The sequence below is a fragment of the Callorhinus ursinus genome, unplaced genomic scaffold (genome assembly GCF_003265705.2).
Source record: "Callorhinus ursinus isolate GAN/ISIS: 27379988/994484 unplaced genomic scaffold, GSC_fseal_2.0 scaffold66, whole genome shotgun sequence".
Classification (NCBI taxonomy): Eukaryota; Metazoa; Chordata; class Mammalia; order Carnivora; family Otariidae; genus Callorhinus; species Callorhinus ursinus.
The window spans coordinates 2,680,135-2,703,688 of record NW_027397128.1 but is presented as its reverse complement, the minus strand read 5'-3'; the positions used below and the strand labels follow the sequence as shown (position 1 = coordinate 2,703,688).

The following is a 23,554-nucleotide window of genomic DNA, read 5'->3' as shown; positions in this document are numbered from 1 at the left end:
TTATTTTTTTTTATTTTTTTTTAAAGATTTTATTTATTTATTTGAGAGAGAGAATGAGAGATAGCACAAGAGGGAAGAGGGTCAGAGGGAGAAGCAGACTCCCCGCCGAGCAGGGAGCCCGATGTGGGACTCGATCCTGGGACTCCAGGATCATGACCTGAGCCGAAGGCAGTCGCTTAACCAACTGAGCCACCCAGGCGCCCCATTAGCTCACTTTAAATTCACAACTTCATAAAGAAAGTATTCTGAGCCTCTCTCTGCAGATGGGACAACTAAAGCTCAAAGAGGATAAGTCCTCTGCTAAAGAGCCAACAGCTCGTAGATATTAGAACCAGAGTTGGAATAGAGATCTGTGGATTCTAGAGTCTGTATTCCTTCCAGATGCCTTCCTAAACTTGTATTTTATCTATTGTGTAATGACTGTATACCCAAGGAAATAATGATAGCATATACTTATATAACATTTGCCATGTGCCAGGTGCTATTACATGTATTAATTCATTCAATCTTCAAAACAACCCTATGAACAAGTGATTACTCTTGTTCCCATTTTACAGATGAGGATACTGAACCACGGAGCAGTTAAGTAATTTCCCCAAAGTCACACAGCTAGGAGGGGCAAACCTAGGATTCTAACTCAGTTTACCCTCCTTCTAGGCCTGAGCCCACAGTACCAGTCAAAAGGCCACATTCTGGTCCCAGCTCTAACCAGGGGCCATGTTTGGAGTTCACTCAGGACCTATTCAAAGTCACCTCAGAGCCTATTCAGCCCCCCCCTTTTTTTTCACCAAAGGCATTGCAGCCTATGTACCTATACCTTACCCTAAGCTCCTAGCATACAGCATTTCTGCTCACACCAGGTAAGGTCCCTCAGAGTCTGATCATGGCACATTGCTTAGACCCTCCCTCATGCCTTGGCCTAAGCTTCCTTTCCCTTTACCCATAATGCAACTTGGTATGCCACAATTTGTTAGGCCCCCTCACTCTATTGAAGAGCATTTCCTTTCGCTGGTCATATTTTCTCTCTTATTTTTCCCTTTTCTCTGTTCCCTTACTACCCTTCTAGCCTGTACCTCATAGTTTGGCACCTCACTCAGTATTGTGTGCTGTTCTCTGACTATGTCCAGTCTGTCTTATCTCCCCTATTCCTCTGCAAGTTCTTCAGGGTCAGGTACTAGTAACATTCCAATACTTCTCCACTGCTGACTCTGTGATTATAAACTTCTAAACTCCCAGAGTGTCATTGCTGGAAAAAAACTCTTAGTCTATCTAGTACAACCCCTTCTTTGTATAGAGACTCTGGGGCCCAAAGAAGGTGATTCCACAATCGAAATCTCCTTAATTTTGAGTGGTGTTTCCCGTTTTATGTCTCCTCTCCTCCTGTCCAAATCCTATCTAACTTTCTGAACAAAGGAGAGAAAAAAAAAAAAAAAGAGGGCCAAAGCTGGGAAGTGGCTTTTCCATGTGTCTGAAAATTGTTACTTTTCCAACACTAGTTTTCTGAAAAATTCCAGGCCCGCTAACATTCATGTATAGAACTTTGAAGAGCTAGCTGCATCCTACCATGCAATAGTTACAAGAAAAGAAGTCTGCACGGTGCCTCTGACCACTTGACCCCTCTCTCTGTTCCCACGGACCAAGCAAAACCTAACTCCCTGTCTGCCCACAGTCCCTGGAGCTTTTTGATTCCTTCCATAGGAGTGGCTTGGTCTCTGTTTACCTCCCCTTCCCCGCCTCCCAACAGCACTGTGTCAGTCTCAGGGGTGGGACTTCTTTGCATAGCCACGCCTAGACACTCGAGTAGCCTAGTAGCTGCTTTGGGAGCCTCAGGGGGGGCGGAGAAATAGACGTAGCATAAAAGAAAAGGAGAATGGGTTTAGGCTGTTGCTGCTACACAGGGATGTGAAATTAGCCTGAGTGATTGCAACGGATTTCATCTACTGTGAGTGTGGTATGTAGGCTGGGGGCTGAGGGGTGGGGGCTTGCTTGGTGGTATGTCTGGCCTGCGCTGAGGTGTGTTTGTCTAGGAATTCTGTTGCTGAAACAAGATCCATCCAATCATATATTTACAGGGTAAGTGCGGGAACACTCCCTGGCATGACAAGGCTGCTCAGATCTGTGGGACATAGGGGTGGAAGTTCAGGATCAGGTTAGGGTGACCCTACTAAGGAGCTACAAATTCAGAATGTCTATGAAGGCATTCCGGTGGTCTGTCTGTCCATCCATCGGTATCCCGAGAATGCTGTCTAAGGTGCCAGGGACTTGAGTTAATAGCCCAATGGCTTTGGAGGGCCAGTGTGCCCCTGTGTAGGCTTTTACTGGACCTGTATGGCCTTTGAGAACATGCCTGGACACGTCCAAACACCCTGAGCACATGGGGTTTAGAGTTAAGGAAAACAAGGAGGCTGGGAGCTTAGAGGAAGGAGGGGTTGGATCAGACATGTGAAGCATCCCCAGGGAAGTTGAGCTGCCAGCCCACCCACGTGGCCCCTGGGCAAGTCAGGGCTTGTGTAAAGAACACTGGGGCTCTATTTGGGGGCTTTCAGTCTGCCCCTTCACCCAATAGGTTTTTACTTGATCCCTCACTCCTGGAAGCTGAGCCCAGAGCAGTGATATTTTGATCCTGCTTCACCCCAAACACTGGCCAAGGTTAAGGCAGCTGTGAGACCTGGGGGACAAGAAGAGACCTGCCGGAAACCTGGAAAAGCAGAGACTGCAAAGTTTGGACTGGTGTTAGCAGTGTTGGCCAGTGCCCTGTCATGTAGGGTGACTAAGGCAAGAGAGTGTGGAGCGTCTTCCCCTATATAACTCTCCTATCCCCTCCTTTACCCCAATATACCTTCAGTCCAATATAACAGGCTCACTGAGCAACTACGCTTTGTCATCACTATGTGAGATAGATACTTAAAATGCACTGGGACCTGACAGTTTCATCATGGGTATAAGAACAAATATATATAACAAAGATAGGCTTTAAAGGTTTAGTCAAAATCCTTTGAGGTTGTCAAATAAGGACCACTTCAGGTTGAACCAGGGATAATCAGAAAGACATTTTTTACATTGTCACACCTTTTAGGGCTCCAGAGACAAACTACTTGAGTTCAAATCCCATCCCCACCATTTATTAACTTGTGTGACATTGGGCAAGTACAATTACTTCCCCCTTTCAGAACTCGGGTTTATTCCAGGCTAAAATGGAGACAATAATATTGCTTACTTCATTGTTTTTGTGAGGATTAAATTAGATAATCCATGTAAAATATCTGTACACACTTAGCACAGTGACTGCACCAAAATGAGCACTCAATAAATGTTAACTATTATTATTTAAGTTGGACCATGAAGCAAAGATAGGATTTCAACAGGTGGAGATAGGAGAGAAGGCAATCGAAGCAGGAAAAACAACAGGAACAACTGTTTGGAGGCAGGGAAGATCAAGACATGTGAAAAGAACACAGGCTGAACTGGATTTTAGAATACAATTAGGGAAAAGTGGAAGTTAAGTTTGCTGTGGTACATTGGTGACAAACTGGAAAACTTTTGGATGTTAAACTTTCTGTTTAATTGGAAAAGCACTAGAAAGCCATTGAAAATTTCTGAGCTAAAGAAAAAAAGTCAAATTTATGTTTCCGGAAGAATAATCTGGTAAATATGAGTCAGCTGGATTGCAAGAGGAAAGCACGAGAGGTGGATAAACCAGATGCAGAGAGGGAATGAGACCCTGGAGCTATGATGGTGGCTTTGGGAATAGAAAGGAGGTAATACATTTTATAAGACATCACAAAGTTGAATCTACAGAATTAAAAGTTGATAAACTATATGAGATTAAAAAAGGAGGAATGAAAAGAATCAGAATCTCTTGGGACTGGCTTAAGCTTTAAAAAGGTACATTCCAATCCCATTTCCATCTACTTCTCTGGATGGTACAATAGAAAGTATTTCCACTTTCTTTTTTTTTTTTTCCAAGATCTTATTTATTTGACAGAGAGACACACACAGCGAGAGAGGGAATACAAGCATGGGGAGTGGGAGAGGGAGAAGCAGGTTTCCCGCCCAGCAGGGTGCCTGATGTGCTTGTATGTGCTTGATCCCAGGATCCTGGGACATGACCTGAGCCGAAGGCAGATGCTTAACGACTGAGCCACGCAGGCGTCCTGTATATCCATTTTCTTAGTTAGACAGCTGTGTTCAAGTCCTGAGTCTGCTACTTATCTGCTGTCTGGGATCCTAAACATATTATTTATCCATCATTCCTAGTCAGGATTGTATTTCTATATTTCTATATAGCATTTAGAAATGTGTGTGGGAAGCATGATTTTTAATTTTTTAATTTTTTATTTTTAAAGATTTTATTTATTTATTTGACAGAGAGAATGCACAAGCAGGGGGAGCAGCAAGGAGAGGGAGAAGGGGAGAGGCAGAGGAGAGGAGAGGGAGAAGGGGCTGCCTGCCAAGCAGGGAGCCCAACACAGGGTTCAGTCCCAGGGTCCCAGGATCATGACCTGAGCCGAAGGCAGACACTTAACTGACTGAGCCACCCAGGCACATTATATATATATATATATATATATATATAATATATAATAATGACTGAGGCACTATGGCATTTAGTGCCAACAACGAAGAGTTGTTCTTCCCACCCACTTATAATACCAACTGTAAGTCCAGTGAGAAATATTGAACTTCTCTGAGGCTCAGTTTTCTACTCTGAAAAGCAGGGACAATAGTACTTACATAATAGTTTTATTGGGAGGATGAAGGAAGATAATCCCTTTAAAGTACTAGCACAATATCTGACATATGGTAGGCTTTCATGAACCATAATTTTCTTTCACTGCAGTTGACTTCACCTTAAAACATCCTTGTTAGTCTCTGAACACTTCCAGAGGGAATGTACTTAGTAATCTCTGAGAGAGTCCATTCCCTTCATGGAAAGTCTTAACTCTTTAAAAGCTCTTCCTTTTGTTAAACTGAACTCATTCTCCCTATGATTTCCACTCTGAGGTCTTAGTCATTCTCCCTGGAGCAACTCAGAGCAGTCTCTTTATTCTCTTCCATGATAGTTCATTATAGGTCTGAAGGACAGAGACCCGATTCTCCCGCATCTTCTGATCCCAGGTCAAAGAGCCCATTTTTCCTACCATTTCTCACATGGCATGTTGTCAAGTCAAATAAGACTGTGAGGTTTTTAGCTATATAAATTGGGGTGATGGTACCTTCAAATTGATGAGAAACACTGCATAAGGAGCAGGATGAGTGACTGTGACAAGTTCCTTTATAATTTATTAATTCTTAAGTTCCCACTATGTGCCAGATATTTTCAAACCCATCATCTCACTGACTCCTCACCCCAACTAGGAAAGGTATAGATCTTCTTATCTTTATTGTACAGGTGGCCAAACAGACCAAAAAAAAAAATAAAACTTTCTAGAGATTGTTAGTATCTGAGCCACAACTGGAAGTTAAATTTTTCTTACTCCAAGGTTAATGTCATTCTTTTTTTTTTTTTTCATTTTCCACAGTTGTTTGTGTTTAAAATATAGGCTGGGCAATTAGGCCAAATTTGACACTAGAGAAAGAGACTAGAAGAGAATGGGTTATCTAATTGCTTTATACTAGTTATTCTTTCTTTGAAAGACCTCATTTAGAAAAGCTCTTTAAGGGAGAAAAAGTCCCTAGTGCCAGAGGAAAGGCAAGCAATACTACCAGGGAGCACAAGCTAGGCCATAAAACCTTCCTTTAGATGTCTTCTTGACCTGCTCTACTTGAATGCCTTTTGCAGAGAGTGAAACATTTTTGGAGCTATTCCTCAGAGCTGAAGCTGGAGGTTGAAGCAGAAACTACTTTTCTCTGCTTCCTTTCTAGAGACTAGCTCCATCTATCAGTTTTCCCATTGGATACATGACAGGAGGGATGTGAGTCAGCTTCACCACCAGTCTGCAAAATAGAAGGTATTTTTCTGTGTTCATGGGAAATATGAGGATGGCTATAGTTTGTCTTGGATTAGAATTAACTACATATGTTTTCTATGTTCCTCACAAGATTAATTATGATTTCTTAAAGGTAGAGAAGATGTTTTATTCACCTCTGGTGTTTCCTCTTGCCACCATGTCTTAACAGAATGCCTAGCATAGAAGGCACTTAAGTATTTTTTGAGTGACCAGAAATCCATCCTTCCCTTCCCAGGGTGACTACAGTTATGATATCCCTTAAGCATCCCAAAAGATATCATGACATTTTCAAAAATAAATAAATTGTCATATAACATATATGGCGGAATCAAAGACTAAGATGTCTTCACTTACAGGAGATTGTTAGTCACCATGGTAATGTGAGTAAGCCGAAAGGACCACTTCCCTTCTATGGGCCACATCTTCCTGACCCAACCTACCTTTTGGAATTTTTTCTTTTGAGGATAAAATGAGCCAAGTTTAGGCGGTGTGAGTGTGGTGGGGTGGGGGGGAAGAAGCTACAACCTAATTACTCACCAAGTAATTAGTCTTAAACCTGGGCCCACCCTTTCTTTAATTATGGGAAATAGACAAGCCACTAGGCCCTGAATTTGGATACTTGAATTGTAGTCCTGTCTCTGCCACTGACCAACTATGTGACTTTGGGAAAATTTTCTCCCTTCTCTGGGCCGTAGTCGCCCCATCTAGATCATCAAGGAATGGGGTTAGTTTGCCTTGAAGAATCCTTTTGGGATTCCATAATATATTTTCAATTATCTGTTGGTTTGAAGTTTTAACCAGCTGCCAAAGAGGAAAAAAAAATAATAATGGAATATGTGATACTACGAATGTGAATACTGAGGTACCTATTTCTAAAAAAAAAAATCAAAAATCAAGTAGAGCTAGATGGCATTTCTTTATTGGACAACAGGCGGTTGTGGCTAAGAAGAGTTTTAAACTTCCTTCTAACTCTTAAGATTATAGGATTCTGAAAATTGTCTTACAGAATGTGTGTTTACATATGAGATCATAGGCTTCTTCCTATATGTCTCACCTTTCTCCCACTACCCTGCCAAGTCTTATATTAATGCCTCTTCTTTTTATTGGGCACCCTAAAAAAAGGCAAAAATTATTTTGGTATCAATATCTCATACCCTGTAGAGGCAGGCTACACTTTATGGACTGGTTCTCCCATTTCTATTGGAAGGATAAGTGGACCTAAGCTATACTCTGAAATGCTCATCAGGTTGTATGTCTGCTTCTTTACGATATTTTATTCTCTGGCCGATGAGGAAGGGATAGTGTGCTTGATTTAATTTAGATTGCTTCAGGAGATAGGGCACTGTTCTTACTGACATCTTCAGAGAAATATAGCTATTCCAGATTGCTTGGTAAATTAGACAGGGTGGAGAGAATGTGAGGCAAAAATAAAAAAAAAACATTAATAGAAATCAGAAATTAGTACCCTTGACTGAGTTTTATCCAGTTCCCAGCCCTGCAAAGAATTCATACCATGAATCCAGTTCCCAACTGGGATAACTCAGCCAAAAGCATATCTTCCTTGGGAAGTGAATAAATATTTATCCCCAGTCCTTCTGGTGGGATAACTAGTTTTTGATGATACCATAATTTCATGGTGTCTGTGGTCGTTGGTACATTAATAAATGACTCACTTTGGCTAAAATCACAGTGGAGCAAAGCAGGGGTTTTGGATATTGGCTAAGTGTTTGGCCCATGGCTTGTCTCCAATTCCCTTTTCTCCCCCGCTCTGGGTGGGATAGTAACAACAATCATAGCAACCCTCACATGTGTAGCACAAGCCAGAGTTTCCAGAGCATTCTCACATGCATTATCTCATTTTCCCCTTGAACATCATCCAGGGCAGTTTCTGTGCCTTTGCTCCCACTTGGGAAGACTGTTTCAACAATCATTAAAATGATATTTTCCCCTCATAATCAGCCCCAAATTTGCAGGTCTTAATTTCATCCCATTTATTTTATTAATTATATTGCTATATTCTTAGCTACACAGTTCTTTTCTCCCCTTCCCTTAACATTTTTTTCAGCAGTTGCTAAATAAAAAATATTTATATATTTTGTAGCTTTTTCTCCTCAATTTATAGTCTTTTAAGTTATGTTTATCTTTTTAGGTTTGTGCATTTTTGTTGCTGTTGTTCTTGTGAATGTGTGTGCTCACACGTGTTTTGAAGGAGAAATGATTTAATATGGTTAGCATTTGCTTTCGGCTGAGTGGAAATGACCCAGTTCAGTTGGTTATTAATTCTATCTATACAATGACAATATGCTTTTAATAAGGATTTTTTTTTTTGTCTACCCCAGCGTCTTTATTCTTACAGAGGCATTGTCTGTTGTTCTGTATACTGGAATAAAGGACAAGGTAAATAGGTGAGGCTTCTTTAATTTTGCACAACTCCCTTCATTCTCCTCTGTTGATAATCCTGACATTACTGGACCAGTTGTTGCTATCACTAACAGTTGAAATTCTTTAGTCACTTTGGAAATGGAAAGAGAAGCCTGTTAAAAACTATAATTACCACCCATGGTATCTGAATCACATCTATGAAGGTATTATCATCTACTCAAACAGTAAAAGACAATTTACTTTTATCACATGCCCACAAAATAAAATCAAAATAATGCATCCCCAGTCTTGATGATCCTCTACCACCTTGTACCAACAGTTGATACTGTAATTCACCTCTTACTTCTCTCTTTTTTTAAGATTTTATTTATTTATTTGACAGAGAGACACAGCGAGAGAGGGAACACAAGCAGGGGGAGTGGGAGAGGGAGAGGCAGGGTTCCCGTGGAGTGGGGAGCCTGATGTGGGGCTCAATCCCAGAACCCTGGGATCACGGCCTAAGCTGAAGGCAGATGCTTAATGACTGAGCCACCCAGGCACCCCTCACCTCTTTCTTCTTAAAACTTTGTCCTGTACTACGGACAATCTGGGTTTTATTCTTTCTTCCCTGGCTTCCTCTTCTTGGCTGCTGCTGGTTCTTCTTCCTCTTCTAGCTTCAAATATGGATGTCCCTCAGTGTTTTGTTCTTGATATTTTTCTTTGTTCATCTAAGCCTCCACCATAATTTACCTATACCAGTGGTTCTCAATCTCTCTCAGAGGTTTTGATTTAATTGATCTAGGATATAGGTATTTTTTAAAGTCCTCTTGATGATTTTTTAAAGGTTTTATTTATTTATTTGATAGAGAGAGACACAGTGAGAGAGAGAACACAGCAGGGGGAGTGGGAGAGGGAGAAGCAGGCTCTCCGCAGAACAGGGAGCCCCGCATGATCCCAGGACCCTGGGATCATGACCTGAGCTGAAGGCAGACGCTTAATGACTGAGCCACCCAGGCACCCCCCTCTTGATGATTTTGATATGCACCCATAAGTTGGTCTTTTTATACATTTGACTTATCTCTAAGCCCAACCTATGTTCTACGTATTTCAATTACCTGCTAGGCACCACCACTGACATTTCTTATCCCCTCCATACTTAAAATGATTTGAAAACCTAAGTATATTGACTTTTTTTCTAACAGTGAACTCTCTGTTCACACTTTTCATGTCCTTGAGGTTCTTCTGGTTTCCCCCAGAGTCTTCTCTGACTCATATTTTTCTTTTGACTCTCACATCCATGGAATTGTAAGGTTCTAGTGGTGCTTTTCGTAAAGCCTGTTCCCCTCACCATTACTTTCTTTCTATTGTTGCTACCACCCATGTCCTGGCCCTTATCTCTTAAGGCTTGGGAAGTAACCTTGTCTAACCATTCTTTCATAATAAAATAAAATTTAAAAAAATAAAGTACAATCAGATTAACATTAAGGAAATTCCTTTTTGCCAAACAAAGATATTAATGATAAAAAATTAAATTTCAGTGACAGCCTGGGAGGACCTCAATTCCCTATTTTAGAGTTCACTGCCTTGGAAAGCATGCCAGATTCATGGGTCCTAAATTCCCTGTGGTCTGGCATTGTTTCTTACTAGATAAATAAATTCAGAGGAATCTTTTTTTTTTCTTTGAGCCTCAGGGTTTTTTAAAATTTATTAATTGGTGATAATAATCTCTGGCTTACTCCTGGGGTTATTGTAAGAATCCATTGAACTGACTGATAGGAAACCTTTTATAAATTGTGAAACCTTTCACTGACACAGAAAACTGTGATCATTACTTTGTAGTCTTTAACCATTTACTAATTCAACAAATATTTATCTAGTGCCTACTATGTGTCAGGCACTGTTATAAGTATATGAGATAAAGCAGTGTGATCTCATGGTACTTACATTCTAATTGGAGGAAGAGCCAGGCTATAAAGGTATAAATAAGATGTATAGGATGTTAGATGGTGATAAGTACTGTTGAGAAGAATGAAATAGCAAAGGAGTATAGAAGATGTGGAAGGAAGTTACAGTTTTAAAGGAATGGTCAGAGAAGCCTCACTAGGAAGATGGTATAATAAAGAACTGAAGAAGATAAGGGAGGGAATTTTGTGGATATTTAGGGGAAAACCTGCCTGACTGAGAGAGCAGCAAGTGTGAAGAATTTATAAGTTGGGAACAGTCCTGGTTAGTTTGAGGAATAAGAAAAAGGCCAGCATGGTTGGAGTTAAGAGATTAAGAGGAAGAATAGTAGATCATAAAGTCAAAGAGGTAATGGTATAAGGGGAAATAGGCAGATCATCTCATTGACCATTCTAAGGACTTTAATTGTATTGCATGAGGTGGAGAGCCATCAATAGATTTTGAGATTGGAAATGACATGATCTAGCATGTTTTAAAACTAACTCTCCACCCTCAACCCCTTTGTCTTTATCACCCATTTTTTTCTAAAAACAAAACAAACAAAAAACAATGGGTAAGCCCCAGTTCACTCCCTCACCAAGTTTCCTTTGAATGTGGGAGAGACAAAAAAACCAACCAAACAAACAACAACAACAACAAAAAAGACTTTTTCTGACTATACGTTATAGTCAGGCAAAACAGACAAGAACCAAAAAAAAAAAAAAAAAACCAAAACAAAACAAAAAATCCCTTAAAGTAGTAATTTTCAAAGTGGGCTCCACATGAAAATCACCTGATGAACTTTAAAAATTCCAAATATTAAGGCCATACCACTGACTGGTTACATTAGAATCTCAGGAATGGGGCCCAAATATCAGTATTTTTTGAAACTCCCAAGGTGCAACCTATACAAAGAACCACTAGTCAAAGAGATTGGCCAAACTCATAGTATGAATGGGAACCTTGAGTCTAGCCCTGGGGAGGAACATGCTTCTGATGGGAGAGCTGGGCCTGGGATCATTCACCCTACTGAGGAGTGTAAAATTCACAGATAGTGGTGCAGGAGGACGATAAGATACTTGGTAGTTTGGAAGCAGGTTATAAGCAAGAGAAAGCTGGGATAGAAGTGGCCATAAGTAAGGCCAGGAAATGAAGGGCTGAGAGCTAGCACCAAATGATAAAGCAACATCTGGATTATAGGCCAAATATCTGGAAATAATGAAGGCACTCATTATTATAATGAGATTAGAAGCTAATTTTCAAAGAAAGCAGAGTTCTCAAGGCCAGGCTGAGCAACTGCTTTGATTTTTGGCAGTCTTATACATGTGGGCCACTAGGTAGGGCCACAGGAGAGGAATGGACAGTGCATGGACCAGCTGCTGTCTTCCTCACCCTCTTTAATACCACACCTCCTGCACTGCTCAGGCAAAGTAAATATCTTCCCTGAAGTCCTGAGTTCTTAATTTAGACCTGTCATCCTGTCCTGCCCACCCGTCCTAGATACAAAGAACATGTTTCACCCCACAAGCATGTGCAAGTTGAGAAGAGCAGCAGCCGCAAGCTGTGTCCAAAGGCAGCTGCACCGGCAGCAGCCTGAGTACCTTAGATCTACCAGAAACTTGGCCAACATTGATTTTTCAGAGCACAGTGAGCTAATGTGAGGATTATTATTAATGTCAGTCTCATTGCTTCTCCTCTTCCCTGTCTACTTGTATTCTTACTCTTCTAGGTTATTGTTATTATTATTATTTATTATTATTATTTTGGAATCAGGACAGAGGGATGGGCAGGGAGAGAAGCCACATGACAAAGAGACAATATAAAGAGACACTAGTTATTTTGCCACTTGTCAGCCCCTCTGGTTAAATCCAATCAATATACCCAAACAACACTAGATAAATTTGGGTGAAAAAAGTTGAGTGGAAAAAAATCACAGAGGCACATATCAGAATATTCATAGTAGCTCTTTAAAATTTTAATTTTGGGGCTAACTTAGGTGGGTAATAACTACTGGAATAATACAGGGTAGTTCATAGTATAGAATTAAAGGAAAAGCTGAAGAACCAGCATTTTAAAAAAAATTGAGATATAATTTACATACCATAAAACTCACCTTTATAAATCTACAATTCACTGCTTTTTTAATGTATTCACAAAGTTGTGCAACCATCATGACTCTCTAGTTCTAGACCAGTTCATCACCCCAAAATGAAGCTCACCCACAGTCATTCCCCATTCTCTCCTTCCCCCAGCCCATGGCAACTAGTAGTCTACTTTCTGTCTCTAAATTGTCTATTCTGGTATTTCATGTAAATATAATCATACAGTATTTTTTTTTGTGCCTGGCTTAGCATAATGTTTTGAAGATTTATCCATGTTGTAACACATACCAAGTACCTCATTCCTTTTTGCGGCTGAATAATATTTCGTTGTGTGGTTAGAGATGGACATTCAGATTGTTTCTACATTTTGGCTATTATGAATAATGATACTAGGAACATTTATGTACAAATTATTTCAAAGACTTTATTTATTTGTTTGACAGAGAGAGAGACACGGCGAAAGAGGGAACACAAGCGGGGGAGTGGGAGAGGGAGAAACAGGCTTCCCACTGAGCAGGGAGCCACATGCGGGGCTTGATCCTAGGACCTGAGCCAAAGGCAGATGCTTAATGACTGAGCCACCCAGGTGCCCGTGTACAAATTTTTACGTGGATATATACTTTCAATTATTTTGGGTATATACCTATGGGTGGAATTTCTGGGTCACATAGTAACTCCATGCTTAACATTTTGAGGAACTGCAAAAACATTTTTCAGAAGGACTGTACCACTTCATGTTCTTTTTTACATTACATTTTGCATTTATTTATGTTACAAATTTTTTGGAAAAGACTTTTTATTCAGTGTTTAAGTTTTTTTTAAAGATTTTATTTATTTATTCATGAGAGACAGAGGGAGAGAGAGAGAGAGGCAGAGGGAGAAGCAGGCTCTTCAAGGAGCAGGGAGCCCGATGCAAGACTCAATCCCAGGACCTTGGGATTACGACCCGAGCTGAAGGCAGACACCTAACCATCTGAGCCACCCAGGCACCCTTCAGTGTTTAAGATTAAAAACTACAAGATTTTGCTTGCAGCTGATGAGTGAAAAGAAAAAAAAATATCAACTGATTAGCTAGTTAAAATGTTCTGACTCAGAATAAAATTATTAATAGATATACCAGTTACTTTGTGTAGGCTTAAGAGTTCTGGAGCAAAATAGGTCTAAACAAAATATATCATCTGAGAGCATAGGGCTAATGAGTATATGAATTACTGAGTAAGAAATCTGATAAAGAGGGGTTGTGCCAGACCTTTGATTCTTTTAGGCTTCTAGCAGTTGGTTACCACATGCAAGGACCGAGCAGCCAGTTATTTCACCTTTTTACTTGTCTGAGTTAAACAACTTTAACCCACTAAAGCAGGAATAAAGTGAGACCTTATAGATCAGGTAGAAAACATAAAGCAGTCCCAATTCTCCAGCAATATATGAGGGTTCCAATTTCTCCACATCCTTGCCAACACTCACTTACCTCCCTTATTTTTTATTACAGCCACCCTAGTGAATGTGAAATGGGATTTCATTGTGATTTTGATTTACATTCCCCTAATTGCTAATGATGTTGAGCATTTTTTCATGTGCTTATTGACCATTTGTATATCTTCTTGGGGTGATGTATATTCGGATACTCTGCCCATTTAAAAAAAAGATTTTATTTATTTATTTATTTATTTATTTATTTATTTATTTTTATTTATTTTAGAGAGAGAGAGATTGAGAGATTGAGAGGTTGAGCGGGGGAGAGGAGTGGATTCCTTTTTCCTCAAGCAGACTCCCCACTGAGTGTGGAGCCCCACTCAGGGCTCAATACCAAGACTCTGAGATCATGACCTGAGCCAAAACCAAGAGTTGGATGCTTAACTGACTGAGCCACCCAAGCACCCCTACTTTGCCCATTTTTAATTGGGTTGTCTTTATTTCTGAGTTGTCAGACATAACTATATATTCTACATATAAGTATTTTATCAGATCTCTAGAATTTTCAGGGTTTTTCTCCATTTAATATGAATTGCCTTTTTATTTTTTTAAGTGTCCTTTGAAGCACAAAAATTTTACATTTTCATTAAATATAATTTGTCTATTTTTTCTTTTGTTGCTTGTGCTTTTAGTGCTATATCTAAAAACAAACAAAAAAAGACATTGCCTAGTCCAAGGTCATCAATATGTATACCTATATTTTTATAAGAAAAATGAAAAATTATAAAAAAAGATTTCTTACAAAGAAAATTCTTATAAATAAGAGTTTTATAGTTTTATCCCTTACATTTGGGACTTTGGTCCATTTTGAGTTAATTTTGCATATAGTATGAAGTGTCCAATTTGATCATTTTTCATGTGAACCATTTGTCACAACACCTTTAAAAAAAAAAGCTGTTCTTTTCCCATTAAATTGCTTTAGCACTCTTTTTGAAAATCAATTGACCATAGCATAACAACTTTATTTATAATGGCCACAAATTGGAAAAAGCCCAATGTCCATCAACCAAAAAATAAAGTATAAATAAATTATGGCATATCCATATAATGGGATGCTAAACAACAATGGTAAGGAACAATTGTTGCTGCACACATGATGGATGAATCTCACAGAAATAACATTGAGCTAAGAAAGCCAGAAACAAGAGTGTTCTTGTATTAATTCAATTTATATGAAGTTCAAGGACAGATAAAACTAATAACGGTGACAGAAGCCAAAATATAAATTACTTGGAAGAAGGGGATGGTATTGACTAGGAAGGGCCATGAGACAGCCAGCTGAGGTAATGAAAAGATTCTGTATCTTTATTTAGATAGTGTTTATATGATTATATACATATGTAAAAATTTTATAGGCCTGTCCACTTGATTTTGGATGATTCAGTCTCACCCTCTGTGACATTTTAGAAGTGTGTCTTGATGTAGTTATGAAACACCTCAGAGTAGCCCTAATTTTCTCAAAACCTAATTATTATCTCTCACCTTCTCTTACAATAAAAAGGCCATTACATCTGCCAGAGGACAACTGATGACCACAGGGAAGAATTTGACATAACTTCTAAGTTTGCCCCTGGATAATAACATTTAAACATTATTAAACAGTTTTCCTGTATGCCCTGACTTCAAAACAGTCCAGAGTCTATGTTATTTTGTTCTCTGTAATAAAGACAATTCGTTAAGCTTATAATGAAAGAATTCATTTTGTATGTTTTAGATTAGCAGTTTGACAAAAACAGAGGCGGGGGGGAACTGTCTGTTCATTCCCTGGATTCTGCTATGAGGATTTAGTAATAAGCCTGTCTTGCCTAAACATATGTCTCAAAGCCTGTGTTAGAGGGATGTGTTAAGATTCATGACAAATAACATTTATTAGATAAATGGGGGTCTGGAATTCAAACAAAACAGAGTGTTTTGGACACCTGGAGGCTAGAAGCAGCTGCTGTGGAGATTTCAGATGCCTATGTCAGGAGCTTATCTCAAGGGCAGGGCTACTCTTTGGCTTCTGACAATGTTTTTCTGCTTTTGTGGGTAAGAAAAGGATACAGGGTAGTTGTCCAGACCAGTATGCTGGCTCTGTGCCCATGACACTTAATTCCTTTGTCATAAGGCCTATGCGACCACTGATAGTTTTGGTCCTTACTAAGAAGGATCGGTATGGAGGGGACTATGTTTATTGAGGCTGACGACTATGGACCAGTAATTGAAACAACACAAGAGGGAACATTTTTAGTTTGTGCAAGAATGAATTTTGTAGCCCACTTTCTTCTGAATGAAGGAATGAGGAAGAATGGTCCAGTTGATGGTGAGAAAAGACACATTCAAACAAGAATACCAGCCAAGGATGACTCACCCTAACACCATTGGGGACTTTTGAGGGGAAGAATGATGGCCTCTCAGAGTTCACATTCATTCTCCTCTCTTCCAACATACATACTTAGGATTTTCAGCACTTTGAATAGCCACCTGAAGTTCACCTTGGTATGAGGTTAAGGAACAAGCAAAAGAATCTCACTTTGTCTTTGAATAGTGCAAGTCGTGTGTATCAATTACTTGAGTCTCCCTCATTAAATTCATCTTTGTAGAAAACTGTGTACTTAACTCTGTCTTATTTTGTGTAGCTTTTTCAAGTCTTCATAATGGTTTGATGGACCTTAGCTCATTTAATCTTCCCAAGAACTATATAAGGTAGGTGAGAAACATACTGTCCCCTTTTTTCAGATTAAGTAACTATGGCCAGAAAAGATAAAGTGACTCATCCAAGGGCATAGGTTGAAAGAAGAAGAGTTAGGTAAGTTGAAAAACTAACCCAGTTTGCCTGAAACTGTCCCAGTTTTAGCACTGAAAACCCCATATGCTGGGGAAGCCTCTTAGTTCTGAGCAAACCTGGATAATTGGTTACCCTATACCCAGGATTAAACTCTATATTTCACAGCTCTCAGGTCAATGCTAGTGATACTGCCCTATGCCATCTGTATTCTGAGAACTGTTATCTGAGTAGTGTTTCTTCTTCTCTACCCCTTAGTGTACCAGGATATTTCTTCATGGTGGATCACCTCCTCTCCCACTCTTCCCTAGGGCAGAAGCAATGACAGCTAGTGGCCCTCCAAGGTATTCAGGACAGTTTTGGAAAAAAGAAAACCACGTTTCAGTTTTCTTATTCACAAAACAATGACAATAATCCCTATAGTGCTTACCTCACATGGTTGTTGTGTGGATCAAATAATAATGGATGTGAAAGTGCTTTCTAAACTGTTAATAGCTGGTCACATGTGAAAAATTGTGGTTATCCTCTACCCACCCAGACAGAAGCTAGCTCCTTGTCTTACTGTCTTTCCAGGTCAGCAAGTGGTACAACAACTAACTGTGTGAACTTTGGCAAATTTCTTGGCCTCTGTGCCTCAGTTTCCTCATATGTAAGTTAGGGATAATAATAATCTCTGATATGGTGGTGTAAAGTATTGAATGAATTATTTTTAAATATACAGCTTTTAAAAGAGTTCTGGGCACATGGCCAGGTCTATATAAGCATTAGCTGTTTTGGATTGGCTTCCTCAACCCCTGTAACTCAGAGCCAGAGACTATATTAAGTGGATCCATAAACCAAGTGACCCATAAACCAAGCCATCACTTTCCATTTTCACTAGCTCCCTAGTTTTTGTGTTATGTACCCACAGCCTTCCTACCATGGATTGTGAAGAAAATGAGTACTGGGACCAATGGGGACAGTGTGTCACCTGCCAGCTGTGTGGGCCTGGACAAGAACTCTCCAAGGTAAGTACCCCTGATCAGGATACTTATTTCTGTCACATTCTAGGAACCAGCCTTATAACTGAGTGGGTCCAAGATTAAGAGAGTCAGCCCCACCTGTATCTAATCCAGTCTAGCAGGCAAAACATGGAATCCAAAGATTATGATAATAGCAGTGACAGTACCAACAAAAAGCCCACCTGACAGGATCAGGGTCAGGGGAGAGTTCCATGAGATAATGGCATATATCAAGAGGAAATATGGAATGCAGAGGCCTAGGAAGACTATTTAGCATTAGGGAAATCTTTCAACAAAATTAGGGTCCACCCACTTGGGATTCAGGAGCCAGATGTTAGGTCTGATCTGATACAGAGCTACTTCAGATCAGGTAGCAGAGGAAAGCCCCTCTAAGGAGATGTCTTCTGGGGACAGAATATAGCTCGTACAGAGTTTCAAGGTGGGAATGAACTAGGCACATATACAAGGAAGAAGAAGTTTAGTGCAGCTGATGTATGGTAAGTGAAATAGAGAATGGTACACAATGAAGTCATAGAGGGAGGTATGGGCCAAACTATGTGGAGTCTTAAAATCTATGATGAAAATTTTTCATTTTTTCCCTAAGTACACCAGGGAAACTTTGGGGGGTTTTGATTAGAAGAGTGACATGATCCTAGAAGTAAAATAAAATATAGCAGTTATTTAGCCCACATTCCTATCTCTCTATTTCACAAAGTCCCAGAGACACCAACAAATGCAAGCACCAACTCTAATTTTAACTCCTTACGTGTAACATTCCGTACCACAGAGGAGTGTCCACATGGTTGATAAGGAATCCCAGGACCCAGGAAAGGTCATCAGAGGTTAGATCATGTTGGACATTGGGATGGACCTGATGGACTAAGCTGCTTGGCTTAACATAATCTATTTTCAGTATTACATAGATCTTCATGTTAAAAAGTCTTGGCACTCTCATTAAGAACAATCTCTTACAAATATTCCTGTCGTGTACATGGCTATTATGTTTAAAGCCATCCATGTTTACAAACCTGAACTTCTCTCCAAGGGAGAAAAATAGGTCTTTCTTTGTATCAAACTGCTGTTACCAAACTCTTAAAATATGACCCCTGACGAAATGTACATTTGTGTATTTCAGCACCACTAGAAAGCTCAGAGAAAATGAATGAGTTGCAATGTTGTGTTCCTGCAAAAGCTTTATATGTAAACAGATTGTACTTGTATAGCAGTCTGTACCTTGTAAAGGACTTTCATGTAGATTATCTAATTTGGCTCTTAGTCCCACCAAGGAGGTATTAAGAACGCCGTTTTAGATTAGGAAACTAAGACTCGGAGAGGATGCATGACTTTCTCAAAGTCAAAATGGTTCAGTAAAAATAAACATGAGCCAGATAAACAAGGGTTTGAGCCTCAGCTTTGCGGGGGGGCGGGGATTAGTTTAAATCTGACTCAATTAGGATATGCTAAATTAAAAGTAACATAAAGCAGCAGTGACTTGAACCATAAACACATTTATTTATGTAATGAAGTCTAGAGGTCAGGAGACTGTGGTTGGTTGAGCAGATCAACAATGTTGTTAAGGACCCAGGCTCTTTTTATTCTTCGGTATCTTGTTTTGCCTTCATGCTTGTGTCCTTTTGTTTGCCATAACTCAAAGCATCACATCTTCACAGCATAGTCAAAAGTCAGGAAGAAGGGGCAGGGACAAAGTACCTTCAATTTTATTAGGGAAGAAGTATTTTCCTAGAATACTTCCTAAAAGTATTTTCCTAGAAGCTCCTCAGCAGATTCCCCCTTATATCTTATGGGTGCAAATTGACTGCTGTATCTCTAAACTACAAGAAAGGTTAGGAAATTAATACCTGGCAAATGGGAATGGGATTGCCATGATTAACTAAGACCAATCAAGAATCAGTTCTTGAGGTTGGTCGCCTTGCAACTGAGAATGAAATCAATGTGCTATTAGTAAATAAGAAAATGGGCAATAACTTTTAGATAAGCAGCTAACATCACCTAACACAGCCTTGTATTTATAGTTACTTTTATTTAGTTTTAGAATTCACTCATATGGACTGTAAACATTACTATAAATAAATCTTTACAGAAAATCAACACTATTTCCTCAGGACATATTTTTAGAAGTGTAATTACCGTGCAAAATAATGCATACTGTTTAGAAATTCTTGAAATATATTAACACTTCTGAATTTTTTTTACTAATTTCCATTACAATTATATTTATTTTCAATAGTGCATGGATTTCTTATATCCTAAAAGGCAAACCACACATGAACAATGCATGTTTCTATCATCTATTAATTTTATACCTTCTTTTGTAATGTTAAATTACTAATTTGAGAACTCTTTTTTAAAAGATTTTATTTATTCATTAGAGAGAGAGAAAGAGCACAAGAGGGTGTAGGGTCAGAGGGAGAAGCAGGCTTCCCACAGAGCAGGGAGCCCGATGTGGGACTCAGACCAGGACTCCGGGATCATGACCTGAGCTGAAGGCAGTCGCTTAACCAGCTGAGCCACCCAGGCAACCCAATTTATGAGAACTTTATGTTATTTTATTTTTTTAATTTGATGGGGTAAAAACTTTTTTGTGTTTATTGTCTATTTACATTTTCAATTGTGAACTATTCAGATTGTTTTACTCTTCTCTTCATTGTTTACTGTTTATCCTTTACTAGTTTAAGACACTAGAGTAGACAGTATAGCAGAATATGGAGTGTTTTTTAAATTGTCTTTATATTATATAATATTTTAAAAATCAGAAATGGTTTTGAATTTTGTTTCATTTTATCAGCATTTGTTGACAATTTCATCTATTTTCCTCTTGACATGATAATTTGATTGTATATATCAATAAATTCCAAAAATTAAAATATCTTGCATTTCTAGGATAAGCCAATTTTGATTGTGATTTTGGGTTGCATAACCTTTTATGTTTTAAAAGTTCATATTTTATAATATGTAAATACTTTTATAGCACTATCAGCATCAAAATTTATATAAGAATTGTGCTAACTAGGTAAAATTAAGAATATTGATATTCTTCTAATTATAAAACAGTTAGTTTTGGGGGCCATAATCATTTGAGAGAATTACTTTCACCTCCTAATTAGGAAGGATTCTCAATATAATATTTTGCATGATACTTTATTCTTTTTTATTAGAAAGCAAATTATTCATTCATTCAAGAAGTTATTCTTTTTCTGTTTCTTTTTAATTTAATTTAATTAATTTAATTTAATTTTTTAAAGATTTATTTATTTATTTGAGAGAGAGAGAATGAAAGAGATAGAGAGCACGAGAGGTAAGAGGGTCAGAGGGAGAAGCAGACTCCCTGCCGAGCAGGGAGCCCGATGTGGGACTCGATCCTGGGACTCCAGGATCATGACCTGAGCCGAAGGCAGTCGCTTAACCAACTGAGCCACCCAGGCGCCCAATTTTATTTTATTTTAAAGTGTTATGTTAGTCACCATACAGTACATCATTAGTTTTTTTTTGCTTTTTTTTAAATTTTATTTTATTATGTTATGTTAGTCACCATACAATACATCATTAGTTTTTCCTGTGGTGATCCACGATTCACTGTTTTTGTATAACACCTATGCTCCATGCAGTACGTGCCCTCCTTAATACCCATCACCGGGCTAACCCAACCCGCTAGCCCTCTCCCTCTAAAACCCTCAGTTTGTTCAGAGTCCATAGTGTCTCATGGTTCGTCTCCCCCTCCAATTCCCCCCCTTCATTTTTCCCTTCCTTCTCCTTGTCTTCCATGCTATTCCGTATGTTCCACAAATAAGTGAAACCATAAGATAATTGACTTTCTCTGCTTGACTTATTTCACTTAGCATAATCTCCTCCAGTCCCATCCATGTTGATGTAAAAGTTGGATATTCATCCTTTCTGATGGCTGAGTAATATTCCATTGTATATATGGACCACATCTTCTTTATCCATTTATCTGTTGAAGGGCATCTCGGCTCTTTCCACAGTTTGGCTATTGTGGACATTGCTGCTATGAACATTGGGGTGCATATGACCCTTCTTTTCACTACATCTGTGTCTTTGGGGTAAATAACCAGTAGGGCAATTGCTGGGTCAGGGGGTAGCTCTATATTTAATTTTTGAGGAACCTACTCACTGTTTTCCAAAGTGGCTGTACCAACTTGCATTCCTACCACCAGAGTAAGAGGGTTCCCCTTTCTCCACAACCTCTCCAACATTTGTTGTTTCTTGCCTTGTCAATTTTTGCATTCTAACTGGTGTAAGGTGGTATCTCAGTGTGGTTTTGATTTGAATTTCCCTGATGGCTAATGATGGTGAACATTTTTTCATGTGTCTGTTGACAGTTTGTATGTCCTCTTTTGAAAAGTGTATGTTCATGACTTCTGCCCATTTTCTGACTTGATTATTTGTTTTTTGGGTGTTGAGTTTGAGAAGTTCTTTATAGATCTTGGATACCAGCCCTTAGCCAGTAGTGTCATTTGCAAATATCTTCTCCCATTCTGTGGGTTACGGTTTTGTTTTGTTCACTGTTTCCTTTGCCGTTCAGAAGCTTTTTATTTGATGGAGTCTCAAGAGTTCATTTTCCCTTTTCTTTCACTTGACTTTGGAGATATATCTTGAAAGAAGTTGCTGTGACTGATGTCAAAGAGGTTACTGCCTATGTTCTCCTCTAGGATTTTGATGGATTCCTCACATTGAGGTCTTTCATCCATTTTGAGTTTATCTTTGTGTATGGAGTAAAAGAATGGTCGAGTTTCATTCTTCTATATATAGCTATCCAATTTTCCCAGCACTGTTTATTGAAGGGACAGTATTTTTTCCATTGAATATTTTCTCCTGCTTTGTCGAAGATAATTTGACCATAGAGGTGAAAGTCCATATCTGGGTTGTCTATTCTGTTCCATTGGTCTATATGTCTGTTTTTGTGCCAGTACCATGCTGTCTTGGTGATCACGGCTTTGTAATATAGCTTGAATTCAGGCAACTTGATGCCCCCAGCTTTGTTTTTCTTTTTCAACATTTCCTTGGTGATTCGGGGTCTTTTCTAATTCCATATAAATTTAAGGATTGTTTGTTCCAGCACTTTGAAAAATGTCATTGGAATTTTGATTAGGATAGCGTTGAAGGTAAAGATTGCTCTGGGTAGCATGGATGTTTTAACAATGTTTATTCTTCCAATCCATGAGCATGGAATGTTTTTCCATTTTTTGTGTGTCTTCTTCAATTTCCTTCCTGAGTGTTCTGTAGTTCCTAGAGAATAGATCCTTTATCTCCTTGTTTAGGTTTATTCCGAGGTATGTTATGGTTTTTGGTGCTATTGCAAATGGAATCGTTTCTCTAATTTCTCTTTCTACAGTTGCATTGTTAGTGAATAAGAAAGCAACTGATTTCTGTGCATTGATTTTATATCCTGCCACATTACTGAATTGCTGTATGAATTCTAGTAATTTGGGGGTGGAGTCCTTTGGATTTTCCACATAAAGTATCATGTCATCTCTGAAGAGAGAGAGTTTGACTTCTTCTTTACCAATTTGAATACCTTTTCTTTCTTTTTGTTGTCTGATTGCTGTTGCTAGGACTTCTAATACTATGTTGAACAATAGTGGCAAGAGTGGGCATCCTTGATGTGTTCCTTATCTTAAAGGAAGTGTTCTCATCTTTTTCCCATTGAGGATGATATTCACTGTGGGTTTTCTATAGATGGATTTTATGAACTTGAGGAATATTCCCTCTATCCTTATATTCTGAAGAGTTTTAATCAGGAAGGGATGCTGAATTTGGTCAAATGCTTTTTTTTGCATCAATTGAGAGGACCATATGCTTCTTCTGTCTCCTCTTATTAATGTATTCTATCATTTTGATTGATTTGTGAATGTTGAACCACCTTTTCATCTCAGGGATAAATCCCACTTGGTAGTGTGGATAATCGTTTTAATGTATTGTTGG

General features: G+C 38.9%; 1 protein-coding gene across 1 annotated transcript in view; it reads left to right on the top strand.

Annotated features, from left to right (window-relative positions):
- The first annotated feature begins 1,874 nt into the window (after positions 1-1,874).
- Positions 1,875-23,554, top strand: part of EDA2R (ectodysplasin A2 receptor) — a 65,237-nt gene continuing 43,557 nt past the window's right edge. The window contains exons 1-3 of the mRNA XM_025861833.2: positions 1,875-1,951; positions 16,547-16,616; positions 17,503-17,599. Of these exons, the coding sequence (XP_025717618.1) occupies positions 17,513-17,599 (87 nt within the window). The 5' untranslated portion in view covers positions 1,875-1,951; positions 16,547-16,616; positions 17,503-17,512. The remainder of the gene's footprint in view (positions 1,952-16,546; positions 16,617-17,502; positions 17,600-23,554) is intronic.